At 40.1% G+C, this 17,747-nt stretch overlaps 1 protein-coding gene across 2 annotated transcripts in view; it reads right to left on the bottom strand.

The window, feature by feature from the left end:
- Nucleotides 1-17,031, bottom strand: part of neto1l (neuropilin (NRP) and tolloid (TLL)-like 1, like) — an 81,976-nt gene extending 64,945 nt beyond the window's left edge. For both annotated transcript variants that reach the window (XM_059327266.1, XM_059327267.1), the window contains exons 1-4: nucleotides 16,216-17,031; nucleotides 14,970-15,026; nucleotides 14,742-14,876; nucleotides 14,078-14,326 (exon numbers count right to left, since the gene is read on the bottom strand). In XM_059327266.1, coding sequence (XP_059183249.1) covers nucleotides 14,078-14,326; nucleotides 14,742-14,876; nucleotides 14,970-15,026; nucleotides 16,216-16,243 — 469 coding nt within the window. In that variant the 5' untranslated portion in view covers nucleotides 16,244-17,031. The remainder of the gene's footprint in view (nucleotides 1-14,077; nucleotides 14,327-14,741; nucleotides 14,877-14,969; nucleotides 15,027-16,215) is intronic.
- Between the last annotated feature and the right edge of the window lie 716 nt (nucleotides 17,032-17,747).

Below are 17,747 nucleotides of genomic sequence, written 5' to 3'. Positions count from 1 at the left end.
TGAATCCATCCCATAAAAATTTGGGCTTTTCTGATTGCAAATCATTGATCCCAAAGAATGCTAAATGTAGTTGTCAATACCATAAATTGGAAGGCCAAAAGAAAAACATTTACTTGAATACATCAGAGATTTTTTTCAGTAGAAGCAAAGTACAACCTCGATCCCAAAAAAGTTGGAAAACTGTGCAAATAAATATACAAAAGTTTTCCCAGTATGAATCTCAACTATTTTGGAATTGGGGTTGTAGTCGCGGCTGATAATGATAATGTTTGGGACCTATAGATGGCATTATTTTCCCAATAACAGAACTTTTGCATCATTGAATTGTAAGTAAAACCAGAGAAACTGAGGAGAAATGAACCAAAGTCTTAAAGATTCTGGGCTTTTGAGAAAATTCTCTGGAGTCCCTGAAGCCATCCTCTCCGCTTCACCCCTGGTGAGCGTCATAAACTACTTCTTCCACCAGCGAACTTAACTGTTACTCTTGTTCACACAGAGACTCAGCATGGGTGATCATTGCAAGATGTCTTATCTGCACATTTTCTAGAAAACAGATTTTCGGCTCAGTATTGTCAGCAAACAACACTTCTGCAGTATTGCATTCTTGCTTGACTGTAAACCTGACTATCCAGGATAATAACAGAATAAAAAATAAAAAATAAATGTGCTGAATCGTTGAACAATCGCTGTTTTTGACAAAGGATTTCCCCCAAAACAATTTGATCCCCCTGCAGCAGATCAGATATTTAATTATAGAGAAGGAATAAACAATCATAGTGCACGTGTGAAAGATAAACTCAACACATCTTGATATCAATCCTGGAGATATAAAGCAACTGTCACAGAACAACTGTTATCTAGTAATGCTTTTGTCAAGCACTGCAATCTAAACATGCAGAGAGCAAAGTGTTAGGGCAATAAGATTTTTCAAGGCTGTTTGTAGGGAAGTGAAGAGTCGTTTGTATGCATGTTAGGCACAGAGGCTTATTAGTGGCCACAAGGTAAAAGCCAATTGGCATCCTTTTAAAGACAGTGGTGAGAAAAGCCAGTGTCAGCTCAATGAATATTCAGATAGAAGCAGCAGCTTTGAGGGGACATGGAGCAGCCCCAATCTTTTATCAGTTTTCTCACAGCGTGGTCGTAACCTATTCACGGCAATCCAAATATCTTTCTGTATCACCGGATTCTTCTTTCATTTCTTTTTGCTTTGTCTCTTCGCGTCGCTCACATATACAGCAGCACATGCAGTGCAGTGGAGCTGCGGCTGCTCTTTCTCCACCTCAGCTTCCCAGAGCTGTACATTTTCCAGCGTAGGGGAATAATGAGGGCCAGCAGTGGTGGGTGGCCATGTGAGTCGCATTGTATAGGAGTGTTGTGATTAATCGAGCTTGCCAAATGGAAAATGAAATGCCAGCAAGGCCATGCTGTTCAGCAGGCTGTTAGTGTTTGTTTGAGAGAGGGAAGAGAGAGATGAACACACATGATCGACTTCCTGACTTTTCCAGGTCCTTGCTCTTGGCAATCTGCCAGAAAGACTTGAGACGTCCAATGGAAGACGCCGGTATTAATTGACTTACTGGGCCCCGTTGGTGTACAGTCAGTGGTCTGAGGAGGAAATAAAAATGTTCTCTCGCACCCTCCTGCACCTCAATAATCACAGATGGTTGAGCAATTTGTGCTTTGACGGGGATGTAAGAAGACGAAATGTGCGAGAAAGGCTGATGGAAACCAACACCTCGCTAAGAACGTTTGTGATGCTGTCATCCTGACACTTCTTTCAGCAATCATGACTCGAGGCTTCAGAGCAGAGCAAGCGCCTGACACCTTCAGCAAAAAGTCAACTGAAAACAACTGCAAAGAACGCCACGCAATCTGTTTCACAGCCCCGGGAAACCAAATGTCACGTGCACCTTTAGGACGACAAACAGTAAACATTCAAATTTAACCTGGTCTTTCCTGTAGGAGCTTTTTAGCACCCGCAAGCTCACATAATGGATCCTCTGGGTGCAATAGCAATCATTCACACAGACCGGGGTAAAACTGGGGGGAGGCAGGAGAACCAAGGAGGTCTTTCTGTGAAAAAATGTAGCCTTGGCCTGCTTGGAAAGGCTGTCATTATGGTTATGAATGAGCAGGCATCACTTCAACAACCTCTCCCAACCCAGCACAGATACAGACTATTCTGTTCTGCTTTGTAGACAAATTTTATTCCATTATTAATACATTGAATATTTCTTCCTTGGTTGAACCTGGGGAACCCTAGAATAAATAAAATATGATGGACTGAGAGGAGCCTGAGAATTACAGTCAGTTTGTAAACCATAAACCACTTGTCAAGGCTTTTCTATAAGCCCATCAAACTGTAATGATATGCATTAACCCACCAACACAGCCCCAACAGTATATGGCCCAAGCTGCACTTTCATTTCATGAAATGTGCCATCAACTCATTTTGTTGTCATTTCCGATATGGGAGTATTATATATTGTTGTGGGCTGCTCAACTGTTCTATCATCCGGAAATGTTGTGAGGATTACTCAAATTTCACATTTTATAATCCCATCATGGTCATGCCCTCCTTTGTTGTTGAACATTGACATCATTCCCCCAGCTGCAAAACAAAAGCTTGCCATTACCTATTAGATTACCCTGATGCCAAATGTGATTTAGGTCCCTTTGGAATCAGACATTTGCTCTTAGATGATAAGCTGGGAATGCAGAGTCCAACCCACTGCCAAAAAAGGATGTAAGAAAATGGGGGAGCAACGTGTAGATAATGAAAACACACCATCCATCATTCACTCTCCTTTTGAGGCACTTATTAGACTTTTTATCCCTGCATGTTAATACAGGAACTCCCTCAGGAGGCATCCCGCTGATGAGAAGATGAAAACAAATGCAGAACTCGCCAAGCATGGAAAGCAATCTGCTCTGCGACGTCCTTCGAAAAATCAGAGGTACAAATCAGGAGCGATGAGCAAACAAAACTCATTCACCTTCCAAAAATGAAAAGACCTTTTCAATCAACTCTTAAGAGAATAATTCTCCAAGACGTTTTCAATGGGTTCAGGCCTTAATGTGTGCAGAGATAAAACACACAGCTCAATCTCATTGCTGCCTAATACAGCATAATGGAGAGAGTCGGGCTCTCAGCATGACAGCCAAGGATCCACCATGGTGATAGGCTAATGAAACAAAGAGCCCTAGGCGAGCTGTTATGCTTACAGAGCAAGGGGCGGGTGGGGGGAACACACTTACAACATTCCGGCTAATTTCCAGAATGCAGAATGCATATCTGAGAGCGAAGACCACATGCATCATGTGTACAATGTAGCAAGCACGCTGAATACACAATAGGCCACTCTATTGTGGATGTAGCGCCGGAAGGACACAAGGGTTTAAACAGGAAGGCAGCCAAATTTCTGAAACAGATTGAAGAGATGAATGGTGTAGATACACATGCACACAAATACACATGTTCCAACAAACTGTATGTTCACATGGGTATTAATACATATGGTGTGTGTTTGTGTATAGTAGATACACAAACACACACCCCTTTGCTCCAATCCCCCAAACCAAACCACAAACACTCCCCCACACCCAGCATGCTTTACATTACTGCAGCCTTCCAGCTACAACAGAGCGGTGCCCTGACCCCCACAGCATCTGTAACTGAACAGCAGGCCTGGCTAACAAACTGCCACAGAGGATGGAAGCAGGAGGCAGGCTGAGCCGCTGATTGATCTGCAGGGTAATTGGCTAGGAGCGGCTGAAACAGCCAAAGGACGTAAATATCAGCCGTCCTCTTGGATAGTGAGTTAAGTTCCACGAGGCGATAAACCCTGACTGGTTGTCCCCTGAGTGAAGGCTCATTGTGTGATAACGCAGGCGAACATTTTGTGCCAGGATGGAGCAAGGTGTGATGTCAGAGGCGGATAGGAGGAGATTCAAGTGGAGTAGAAGTGGTGCAGAAACAGGATAAAGGTGCAGACACACAAGAAAGTGACAGAGTGGAATATAACCACATGTCTTTCCTAAGTGTGTGGTTTTAGATTTTTTTTTTTTTTTAAAACTGTATTTAGAGACTTCTCAGACCCTTTCAGCAACATTTTTCTAAATACGACTACCAAAAAATTTAGCGATTTATTCAGACGATCAGGGTAAAAGCGAACAGCTGTACTGTTGTTCATTCCCATGCATGCTGCTTAAAGTAACCATAGTCCACAGCTCTCACAGCTTTCTTCTTGTGCTGTCCACAAGCAGCCAACACAACCACTAAGCTGATGCACAGTGACATCACCAATAAATGCATTGACACTGCCAATCGACTATCAGTGTGATGACGATAAACAACCAAAATTTTCTGGGGTTCTGGTTCAGCCAGTGGATATATGGATATCTGGGTCATGACTGTCTGGTGTGCTGATAGTAAATGTATATAGAGCTGATATATATATATATATATATCTTATTTCTATAAACAGATATCTGTAGCCTATATGAATGCAGATAAAATTTTAGCTCAAAATCTAACTTGGACGACAAACAGAAATCAGAACGCTTCCAATAAGAAAATCCTGTCCTGTTGTTGACAGATCATGCATTCATGTAGATATCGGTTTATAGAGATTGAGTTTGTTAATTTTTGCTGGTTCGTGCATGAAGGATAATTCCTGTTTCTTACAACTTCTGTTGGTTATGATAACATTGTATTCATCAAGTAATAGCTGAGATTTGGGGACATGGTTACTGTCACTGTAACAAATTCAGACAATGCAAGAAAATTTGAGATGATTAGAAAGGCTGTAAACTAGACAAAATGCCAACTGCATTATTGTATCTATACCCCTTTAGTTAAAGGTAAAACAGAAAGTGAGGACACCTGGTATGGTATGTAAAGTTAAACCAGGAAGTCAGATCTTTTTCTGTGAAGGATCTTTATAACTAAACATTTTGAAGTAGTACAATGTTGTTATTGCTGATAGAAAAATGATGGCCAAACCTATAAAAAATGACAACCAGGTTGGCATAAACTGGAGCTATCCTTTAATGCGGACAAAAGCACCACAGAGGCATGTTAAACATGTAACGCCAAGATAAGTGAATGGGACATCTCGCTTCACGTGGATCTGGTGCATAACACAGAGCATGAGCCAGGGATGTCAGGAGAGAGAGGAGGAGAGAAGAAAAGAGGTAGTGTTAGCTGGGAAAAGAGAGACAGAGAGATGAGTGAGGAGAGCGAGGGTGGGACCGCCCTCTTCCACAGCTGCAAGAGGTGTGCCTGCAATGCTAACTCGCTCCATCCATCTCGTTTTGCTAAAACAGAGGCAGTGTCGAGGGAAGGTGTCTTCAGCTGAGCTCAAACGTAGCAACTGTCATCCTCCCTCACCGACATATGAGCACAGGAGATTCTTTCGGAAATAAGATTGATGTGGGCAGCCCGAAACTCAAAAACACAAAGCTAAATGAGGGACTCCACAGGAAAAAAACAAAAAAGGGAGCTTGTTCTCCAAACACACAATGTCTGTTTTTTTCTTTTTATTTTACAATGAAATGAGTCATCTGAAGAATACACACAAAAAAAGAGCCGCTTTTTTTCTCTTAAGCCCTTTCAGCTGATGGCATTACTTTGGAGAAATTGCATTACACATGAGGAGCATACCTACGCTGTGAGTAATGTACACCTACACATTTTCCCAGCAGAGGAAGAAAGGCCCATAACAATCAGAGAAACAGTTGGCAGCGCTGAACAATCAGTGAGAAAACTCCCAGAGAATGTGACTTGCACTGTAGGGAGCATTGATGACAATAAGCATTAGAGCAAAAAATTGGGATGCTTTTTTTGTTTTTGTGATTCATGATGACTGACTATAAGCAAGCAGCTCATTCAGGCAAACACTCTTCACTGAGGTCTTGGGAGAACAGCAGAAAATGCACCACAGGAGATTTCTCTCTCATGAATTTCATCTACCGTTCCTCTGTGCTCCTTTGTGAATCTGAATCACTACTGTACCAGCGCTGGGCCATAGAAAATGAAATTTACTCCCAGTGCCTAAGGTGCTATAGCAGTGTGAAAGACAAAGTTTTGACTGTGTCTTCATTGGATTAAGGTTGAGAGGTATCACGATGGAAAAAGCCAGACCACAAGCTCACTTTTCACTCTGAGACATCTGTTCAGACTGCTGTGCGAGTCATGATGCTGCAATTGTATGGACTACTTCTCACATAAAAAAAATATTAAGAATCTGGTGAGCAGTTTAGAAGAAATTTGACATTCAAAGACCAAATACAGCCCAGCAACTGGCACAAACCGCCAGTCAGTGTACTCGTTCATGCACTCGACATTTACCCAGATCTTATGAAACAACTGCATCTTCAAAATAAGAGCCCCATGTCATTCTTCCTTTTACATAATGCAGTCTATTTTTTGGCCAAATTATAAGGCTGTATCTAATGGTTTGAAGCTTCATTAAGTCATAAATTGGCATTTGAACTGTAAATTTAAATGATGCCCAACTTTTTTTTAATCGCACGTGTATTTATTTTGTTTAAAACCTGGTATTTCTGGGTTAGTATACACCATTTGTAGAATTAAATGTAAATGGTTGCTGTATATGATTTTTTTCAAACTTGTGTGATTCACCTCCACGATGCAAAGAGACATTTGTTGGAGGAAAAAGCAGAAGGCAGCATAGGAGATTGACCTTAAATTTAGCAGCTGTAGCAACTCGATTTCAGCCAGTGCAAACCTAATTGCCGGAGCTCTGATCCTGGACTGGCAAAGTCAGGGTCACCATAAATACATATAATGAAACTTTATTTCTATATTAAAAAATTTGTTCAAGGTATTTAAAATAGAAGACAGACATTCAAAGCTTAATTTAAAAACCTCAATAGAAGCTTTAAATTATTATTATTAATAATAATAATAATAATAATAATAATAATAATAATAATAATAATAATTTTGTTCAACCCTAACTCATTACCTTAGTTACTTTTGGCTCATGTAACATAGGAGAGTAAGTTAAATTCTGTTTTACAGTAAATAGTAACTATCATGAATAACAACATACCTCCTGACAGACTGGTGAATGTCAGTGTCCTTGCAAACCTAATTCTGTGAATTCACTGGATGCAACTGAACAAAAACAGTGACTCAAACATTTAAATGTCGGGTGTTGCCACTGGCAAATGACTTTGGAGGCAGATGTGAAACTGGGAAGCTGAACTTTCTGTCCGGCCCAGGCAATGTTGCCACCGGAGTTAGTTCCTTCCCAGAGCCAAGAGTCGATCTCTACGGTTCAATTTTCAATTTTCCAGTTTTAGCCCATCTAGGTTCAATCTCATGGCCCAACCTCCTTTATGATAGGCCCATATATCCCATTCCAGCTATAATCTTAAATGCCATTTGACTCATTTCATTGCAAAACGATTCTCAGTCCAGTTAGAGCTTGGTTGGGGCGATAAGGCGCCTCGATCAATCAGTGTCATCTTGATCATAGATGCATTAGTCATGGCCTGAAGTCTTAAAAAACATACAGTTACAGTACTACTGAAGGTGCCTCGGGTAACACGGATGCTGAATGGCATGCTGACCAGTTTCCATTTGACTATTTTAAAATGGGAATATGTTTTTTTCCCCACTATATTCCCTCACATTTCAATTAAAAATGTTGGAGTAAAGATATTAAAAGGTATTTTATCAAGCATTTTCCACAGTCCACACCTAACAACCACTAGTATTGTAACAAAATATATTTGTAAAAATACATTAGATACTCAAAACTACACAAATCCAGTTTCATTTTTCTTAAAGCGACACAGAAAAGGCTTCATATTTCATCTTTAAATGTACTCACAGACCCACAAAAGCATCACATCTAAGAAGCAGCTGCAAACCTAATGGGCCACATGAGAATACTTGATATATATTTTTCACATCCCCACCATATTTTCAATAAAGAAACAGTGTATCACCAGTCCTTTGGTCAAAGAATTGCACAAAATACTGTCTGCATCTACACAGAGCAGCATCTGCTTCACCACCAGGTCTTGGCTCTGCACACAGCCAGTGATCCGAGCGCGGGGAGCAAGAGAGAGGGGGAACTTGCAGCTTTTATTTGCTCTGGCTTTGGCTTAAGGTGCTGAAACACCACTTAATCTACCAGTCCACAGGGTTCTAAGGTCACGGCGCCCTAGGACGACCTGAAAAGCAGAATGCTGCTCAAATTCCCCAGCAACCTTTGCACACACAGAAATATACACACCATGTTCCCTTCACATAGTCATTTTCCCTGCTGCACATGCTATAGTCATCTACAGTTTTATATTATGTGTCAGAACTATAAGGCTGCCTGTCACAATGTAACACCTCGGCTTTGTTGCTGACCACCAGTAATGATGTGCCTACAAGAGGTAGCTTTTTATGTGCTATGAAGCCTCTTACAGTGCCTGCTTTAATGACAGACAGCTGAATCGACTCATTATGCTTCGGTTCTATTTGCATTACCACTTGACTGACATTAGTTAGTGGTGCAATATCTCACTTTTAAGTTGACACTTTTAAAAACTTAATTATCGTTCCACTATGAATGCATTTGGGCAGAATAATGACAGATAGGATGGAATAATAAAAATAGAAACTATCCAAGGATTTATTTTGCAAAGTCAAAAGCAGCCATGGCCTGAGGCGTCCAGCACTTTCCTCCACCACATCACAAGCTTCCCTCACTTAATTGATTAAACTGCCCTTTATGTGTGGAGTTGATTGCAGAGTAGTAGAACTTGATGACTTCTGCACTGCACTTACAGTAGGCTCTGCATGATGCATAACATAACATGTTAAGGTTAAGTGTAGCCTACTGCAACTTGGTATTTTTGAGACTCACTAATGGGGAAAAAAGGAACACTTTGACATTTCTTAAATACCTCCCATGTCTGTACATTTAATGTGAAGTGCCACTTAGCTTAGCATAAACAGCAAGACTGGCTTTTTCTAAGGCCATATTTACACCTGCACTGCAAATTACTTGGTTCTTACCTAAATAAAACAACTTAGATTTAGAAGTGTTAGATAATTGATCTTGTTTTAAGAGTTAATTTCTTATTTTAAGTGTTCAACATGCTTATTTCTAGATTTAAGAATCTTAGTTAAAAAAAATCTTGTCAAGTGAAATTATCTGTCCATGCAGCAAGACAATTTCCCTCAGATTTAGTGTTTTTATCTTGTTTTTTGACATCCCTTTTTTGCAGTGTGGGGCCAGATGCATGAACAATACATTTGCAAGAATGGTGGAATTCGTGCTCAGACATGAGCGAGGGGGTGGTGGAGGGTCATACAGATGTCAGACTTTCACCCAGGAAAGCGGAGTTTGTGTCCCATGTGAAAAAAGAAGTAAACAATGTGGTCGAAACATAGCTACATTTCTGTGCCTCCACGTTTTTACATAAGTACCGGTATGTCACTTGCAGTAGTCACGTTACCCTCATAATATCTTCACTTCCAGCATTTGTTTTTTCACTAACTGCCTTTTAAAACGTCTAACCACAAAGTTTTTTGCCCTAAACCCAGATCAGTGGTTATGTAGCCTAAATTGAACAAAACTGCAGGCTTTTTTTCTTTTTTTACAACCGTGAATAATGATATGTGCGCTATTTTTAGAATGCTCTGCACCGCAAACCAAAAACACTCATATGGGTCGTTTTGGGTCCACCTATTCTGTCGTGCATATGCACAACAAATGTGTACACTTTCCCCCCACACGTAGAGTGTTTAGATAGTTTAAATATATGTAAAAAAACAATGTGGGGTGAGCTGCCATCATAGAAATGGGCCTTTTAAGTTACACTCCAACACTGCCGCACAACAACTCACTGATTGCTGGATTGCCTAATTTGGTGTGAATGCAGCCTAGCACAGCCAAAAAAGCTAATAAGCACATTTCCTAATTTGTTAAACTGCTCTTTTAAGTAATAGTGTGTGTATTCGGATGGCACCTCTGAGCTGCGTGAGCTGTGATGATTCATCAGTGAGCCCACAACTGTTTGGTGGGCAGAGGTATTTCCTCACTACAGTGTAAGGTACGCTCATTCAGTCAGGTAACCAAAGTGAGTCACACCTGCAGTTTGCCAGATGGACTCAAAGGCTGGGAAGCTTTCGTGTTCTGATCCTAACACAGGTGCTAGACAGTGTTATGAAGTGTGTCTTTGTAGCTGAATTTACTCAGTAGGGAATAGCTGTATATGTGATTCTCAAGTATATATTGAAAAGGTGTCCTTCCGTTGAGAACAAGCTACAGTGTATTTTGCAGAGGTAAAAAAAAAAGACTGCTGCAAAAGTTCTGTGATGCAAGGAAAGAGCGAGCATGAGACATCTGGGTGTAATTTGTTTGACAAATAAATTGCGCATCACATCACTGGGACAGTGAGTTCATTTAGTGACTGCTGAGTGTATCTCTAGTGTCTGTTACACCAGCGTCTCTTACTTCCTGTGATGCCACATAGCATCTGCAGGTTTAAAGTGCTTTGTTGAAGTACCTCAACATTTAATATGACGCTTGCTTTTGCGAGATTCCAGTCAGTGCTTCTTCATCCACTGGCTGCTGTGCTAACAGCATTAGTCATCAGGAGGCTCTGAGAGGACACTGGCAGAATGTGAAGGAGAGGCGGAAGAGTTTCTATCTCTCCGCTCCCAAAATGACTGAGAAAAGAGAGTAAGAGGAGCTGATTCATGTCACCTTTGTTGCCTCTTTTTTCCCTCTCCCATTCATCAGAGAAGCGCTGTGTGAATTAGCATGGTTAGCAGAGCAGCTGCAGATGTGAGACACTTCACATCGCCAGATTTCAGAGTATCAAGTCGAGCGAATTCAGGACTTTTATCTTCTTTAATTATGTTAATCATATGCCACAGATATTTCCTATCAAGTCGAGAGGCCGGGCTTTTTTCTTTCCTCTCAGCAAATTTTCAATGAGACTCCCAAGAGAAGCAGGCAGAGGAAACAATACTTCAATTGCATGTTACAGAAAATGTGGTTCTTTATCTCTGACTATCAAGGGTTGGAAGTAACAAATTGTCCTTCCTGTGTATCTTTTGAAGTAATTTTTGTAGTGATGCTCCTTGCATTTATATACTGTACTTTCTTTTTTATTAACATCCATTTGGTAAAGAGTTCTGCAGATCCCTCATTACAGCATGTAATGCAGATCTCAACCAAGAAATACAGTTATACTAAATACTCACATTTATTGATTAAGTAGTTTTGGAAAATATACTTATTTGATTTCTTGCCAACAGTAAGATGGAAAGATCAATACCAATGTTTGCACAGTAAATAAGAAGCTGAAGCTGACTAGCTTAGCCACTTAGATGTATGAAAACCAAAATTATGATTATGTACCGGCCAAACAAACAAGATACAGTGTTAATCAGTGAGCTGTAAGGTGTGTGCAGCAACCTCTGGGAATGGAAAAAGCCAGCGCGGAAGTGCCAACAACTGTAGTTCCTTGAAAGGCCACTTGAGACTGGCTCCATGTCAGTCAATACCCATAGACCCCCTATGTCAAAATGCCCAGGAAAATTAAAAATGGTATTGGTCTCTATAGGGGTTTACATATAATTAAGGGTGAAGTCACAGTCTATGGTTGAGACAGAATGGGAAATGAACTCTTGAGACGGAACGAAGTCATTGGAAAGCTCCGATAAACACAATTAGCCTGTGCTGTGTGAACTGTGGCGAAGGTGTGTCCACAATAGTTGGAAATGTTTACCTTGAGAGAAAAAATCATTTATCCGACGGCTTTCTGAATGAACTTAATAAACAAACAGACGAGAGGGAAAAGGAGATAAACGAGTGAAAGAGTTCTGAGATCAGTCAGAGGCTGAGCTGAACACATAAACATACACACTATAATAAACTCAGTCTGTGAGCACATTTCCAGTTAACCTCTGCTTGTGTGACACAGGGATCAGCTCTGACATCATTCGAATCCGTATGCAGGCATAAATCATCCACCTGCCACCCACCCAAATTAATTATTTTTCTTAGATTCAGAGCCAAGCACCCACATGGGCATTTCACTCCCCCTCTACCAGTTGCTGTATGCTATGTTGCTGATGTATTGTTCTGATGTATGAGTGTTTTATCAACGATTTGTTTGAATGATTTATAGATGCTGATTTCTGTGATTGTAATGTCTCTGTAGCAAGTATCGAGGGACATTTAAGCAGCGAAACAAAAAACTCTGGTCATAAACTCAGGAAACAGAACTAAACTTTTAGTTTCTGAAATAATCAGTGAGTAATCAGATATAATGAGGATACGCTGCTGTTCCTTGTGCGTAATTGTGCATCACAGGGTTGCACTTGACTGACTAAAATCAACTTAAAATGAAGCCCAAAGCCCAAATAGAGTGTTAACTTTTATGGCTCAATCCACCCTATCTGTCGATTAATTGCGGTGCCTGTGAATGCAACTACAATCTGTGCACCACTAGTCTGTGCAGCTGGTAAATGGGCTCTTTAGGCTGAATCAACATGGACTATAAGAAGTCTACTAATGCAGAAGCCCAGCTAGCTGTTGTCTGTTTCAAGTCTTTGTACTAAGCTAAGCTAACTGGCTGCTATCAGTAGCTTAATTTTTACTACACAGACATGAGAGTGGTGTCAATTTTCCCATGTAGCTCTTGGCAAAATTGCAAATAAGCGTATTTCCAAAAATGTTGTACTATTTCTTTAATGGTAGCATAGTTAACATGAGCTAAAACACATCAGAAACAATAAATTTACTGTCTGATATAGCTACACAACCAGCCATGCTGCTGGAGAGCACTAAGTAACACATATGCAATAAACGTCTTCAGAGAAAAAGTTCAAATCGAAGCTGATAGAGCTAATGTGTATAACGGCTGCAGGGTAAGAGATACATGCCTCAGCAGACAGCAGTCTTTACTACACAGAACATATCCTGACACTCCCATGAAATGTGTCGATTCATGTTTTACTTTTTGTTTTTCCCTTTCCAGCTCCTTTCTGAATTGCAATAAGTATTGTATCTGACAGTGTAGTTTTTACACTGAATACAATAAGCTACAGCAGTTTTACCTTGGTGTCGTTTTACATAAGCAATTTACTTGCAAATGTCAGAAATATAACATTGTTTCTGTTTAACAGTCCACGGCCCTTCACTTTATTCCTATTGACTGCTCTCCTTGACTGTAATATCCCATGAAGAGCTTCACCGTTCTGATTTCTTGATAACCACAGGCATACAGAAAGCCTTCAGAGATAAATCTATAGCCTCTCTTCACCTTGATAGCGCTCTTTTCAACAGCCTGTAGCTAGGAGCGTGGTTTTCGGATGAAAGGTCGATGTACTGAATAAGTGTTCATCATATAAACAATGATCCACTCAAATCTCCAATGGTAAAACTAGCCCTGAAGGTGCAGTGGATGTGGAGACAAATTGGCATACCGCTCGTGCTTCCTGGCACTGTGCCTTTTGAGGCTCAAACGCACCAAAAAAGTTGACAGTGTTATTAAACCCAGTCGAGTGTAGGTGAAGGAATATTAAATCGTGGTTATGCCCTGATTCCTTGTCATCAATCCTCACGCTGCTTCAGTAATGGGATCTCAACCAAAGATGAGGCAAATTAAGAAAGCCAAGGTTTTACACACAAGCGTAATTGCCACGATTGTGTTCGACAATACCGATTAGTTTGCCACGCTCTCTCTCTCTGCTTTTCCCAGCCCTGCAAACTGAGGAGTGGTGCTGCTGAACTGAATTAAAATCCGACACCGCTCCACATCACTTCAGATATAGCCAGAGAAGAAATAACAGCCTAGCCAGTCACAAGAGTGTCCCAGCCAATGACAGTATATTGCCAATGGAAATACTGAGTGTGTGCAGACAGACAATCAATAAAACTGCAAGAGGCTCCCACAAGGGCGAGTTCCCTGGATGATGTTTGTTATTCATTTGGAGCCTTGCTGTAAGAGCTATAAAGCATGGATATGCTCACAAAGAAAGAAGTGAATTGACAGGAGTAGTAAGGCAAAACAACTACAAAAAAAGTACCTGCAGTGAAGTTGTAACTTGCTGAAAATCCCACCGCTTCCAGTTCACCATCCGTAACAAATTTTATCCACAGATATCGGCCACTACTCCTGATATCAGGCGGGCTGTGCTGACCGCAGTAGCGTCCCAGTATCGGGGAGAAGCCAAAGGGCCCATCCCGAACCTCGATGTTGTCAAATTTACATTCCCAAGAGGACTCGATTGAATAATTCTCCTCAAAGTGTAGATCAATACACTGCCTCGGGGGTGCTGGAAGACAGAATGAAAATAATTACAACCTAGCACCCAGCGGGGAGTAAAATATTAGTCATGCTTTCATTGACAAACGTTCAACTTGTTTCATTATCAGCACGCCCACACGCTCAATACTTCCAATCTTGGCTGTTAGTCAATTAATCTCTAAAACACCAGAGCTGTGATACTTATTAGCTTTTACATTCACTTTGGTGATTTTATTAACTTGATTATCTTCCCTGATCATTCAAATACAACTGCGTAATATGCGAAACACCAGCCTGTTTAATAAACCAATACATCTCATGACTCTCTAATCACATACTGTGATATCTCCCCAGGATAACCTCAGGAAAGCTTCAGTTTCAGAGAACTGAAAGCTGAGTCACATCGCTTTAAAAAAAAAAGAAAAAAAAAAGAGAATATTTACCTTCAAGGATGTAAACACACTCTGTGTCTGGAGGGTATTTGTTCGGGTAATTGGGAGAAGTGAAGAGCCCTCCTTCTGGTTCTTTCACCCAAGTTCCACATTGACCTGCAGGCTTCACTCCAGAGTTGTTCTTCACTAAAATAGCAACAGCAAAAAAGTGAGAGATTTAAGCTTTGAAGAGAGGGCATTGAAGGTGTAAAGACGTGCAGCTGTGGTGATGGAGATTACCTGCTGTATCCTTCCTTGTTGCCCCAGACAACCCAAGTATGAGAAGACTTGCAACAACTGTAAGAAAAGAAAGACAAATACATTTTTGGTGGAAGACTGTGACATGCACCTATTGTTGTCTTTTTTCTGTTGTTTTCTCTGTTTTGTGCGCAGCTTGATTTCAGCTGAGGGAGGGTTGAGTCAGCAAGGAACACATTTCAGGTTTTGGATTTCATGTGCTGTATATCAGCATTATGCTAATGCTAAACCTGTGCCTGCCTGTAACCTTAAAGAACTCCCAAACAGCACACAATACCTCAAATAATTAGAATACCTGGTAATTCTTTTTATTTTATCAGGTATGATTAATTATATATTATTCAACGTAAAAAAAATGGAAGCTCAGAACATATCCACCATTGGCCTGTAGTGTTACTTTGTACAAATACATTATCTGAACAGTCTCTTGTCAGCCATTAGTCTTAACCAAAGTTATTTAAAGAGTTTTTAGAAATAATAAAAAAAGACTGAAAAGTAAAGTTTTTTCTTAAATGACCAAAAATGTACCACAAATGATTAAAAAATAAATTTTGTAAATAATTTAGTTACAATAATGTACTTCCAAAAGGGGAAAAAATAATAAAAAAATTACAAAAACAAACAAACAAATAAATGTTAATACATAAGATAGAAATAATTTAAAAGAATCAAAGAAAGGATAAAAAAGCATAAAAAGTAATTTTAAATTTTGTATCCAAAAATGACTGCAAAATAATAAAAGTAACGAAAGAAATTACTTTAAAATCATCAAATAATGACAAAAAATATCACAGTAACTCAAAATGACTCAAAATGATAGAAATGTGACTGGGTTACAAATGATAAAGAATAACTTAAAAAAAAAAAAGACTAGGTCAAAAAATAAATAGATGTAATGAAGGTTTCTACCGAAAAATGTATATCATGAGTTGTCACAGATCAGTTTTCTTTATATGATATTAAAAAACAGCAACAATAATTTCCACAGAAAAAAAAGAAAAACAGCCTACAATAACTTGCAATGTGACCTTCAACAGTGAGTTTACAGGTTGCAGGATGTGTGAATCACCTCATTCTGTTTGTTTTATCACCATTCTGCTTCTATTTTGACTTTGATCTGTTGCTCTGATATTTAGCTTCGTTTAACGCCGATTAAAGGATTACTCTACTTCTCTTTCGTTACAGTACGAGCGAGCGAGCAAGTGTGTGATCAACACGAATGTCTTACCGTGATGGAAGCTGTGCCCATGTACCATGTCTGTTCCTTTCACAAACGGCTTCAGACTCAACTAATTCCATTTAGATTTAGGAATACTTGAAGAGAAAAAAAAAAGATTGAGAATAGAGTTTCTGAAAATTCACTCCGGGAGACCGCTCATACCATGCAACCTTTCCGTGAAACAATTTTTCTTTACTCCTTGATAACAATCTTCAGTTGGGAAAAAAATTCCTTGCAGATGAACTAATCACCAGTTTCATATAAAACCAAAAACAGTTCTAAACACTCGCCCGATTTCCATCCAAGCGTTTCTAATTCCCTTTGGTGCTTTTGATGCACTGAAAGGATTAATAGTCCCGTCATCAGCCCTTCTCTAATCGCTCCACCTTTGCAATCTTCTTTGGGAAAATATCATGGACAGCCTTGTTTTGTCCTCTTTGGTCCCTTTATCAGGAGAGGGGATCCTTCAGGAGCATGGGAAACCAACAAACACTCATCTCTGCAGCGTTTTCTTCACTCTTTTTGCGGTGCGTAAAATCCCCTGGAAAACCCCACCGGGTTGCCAAAAAAATAAAATTAAGTGGTTTTGCGTTTGGGTTTCATTTGTCGCTTCTCCTCCAAAAGCTGTCAGTATTGTGAGTGCATCCCTCTGTCTTTGCTTCTATCAAGTGGAGAGTCCCCGCAGCCAGCAGGAGTTAATGTATGATCTGCCTCCTCCTTCCTTCCGTTCATTCAACACTACAGTCGTCCAATGCGCCACAATCCTCACGTACTTCTGAAGCACGCAGTGAAAACTTCTCCAGGACACGACTTCATCCAACCACACGTACACTCACACACACCAGAAAGAGTAGAGAAGAAAGCGCCTCTGTGTGTGTGTGTGTGTGTGTGTGTGTGTGTGTGTGTGTGTTGGAACAATAAACACGCGCAGCAGAATTCATTTCAGCTCGTGGAGATCTACCGCGCAATGGAAAATGGAAAGGTAAGCAGAAAAAGCCAATGAGATATGAAATGGAATAAACAAGCAGGGGCGCATACATGTCAGGGAGTGAGTTCTATCAGCGTGATCAAACATGGAAAAAGCTGCAGGATGAAATAGACTGGAGAAATACAGCATTGTTATGTAGAAACAACGAGAAGCATCAAAGCACGTCTTCCATCCTGTTTTTGCTTATCAGAGTCAGGACTGTATTTCTGGTTAAAACCATATAAAACAATGTTTTCTAACATTTTTTTTTATCTAAGGTACCCCCACAGTCCTGTCATGTGAACTCCCTATTGATTCACAATGTAGCCCATGTTCACAAATGATTTACACTATTCATTATGTAAAAGTCTGTGTTTTCCCCCCATACAATTAAAGTGTCAATAATTAGGTTGGTTTGGTCAGCAGTCATACTACTTTGTCTACTTGAAATGAAGCTGAATGTTTCAACTGTAATCCTTAACCTTTAGCTAATTATTTGAACTGTTTAGTCAGTAGGCGACTTATTTTTAACCATTTATTTATTATGCTAATTTTAGCTAACTGTTTCAACTAT

Source organism: Centropristis striata, chromosome 23, assembly GCF_030273125.1.
Source record: "Centropristis striata isolate RG_2023a ecotype Rhode Island chromosome 23, C.striata_1.0, whole genome shotgun sequence".
In the NCBI taxonomy this organism is placed as follows: Eukaryota; Metazoa; Chordata; class Actinopteri; order Perciformes; family Serranidae; genus Centropristis; species Centropristis striata.
This window is presented reverse-complemented; position numbering and strand designations above follow the sequence as displayed.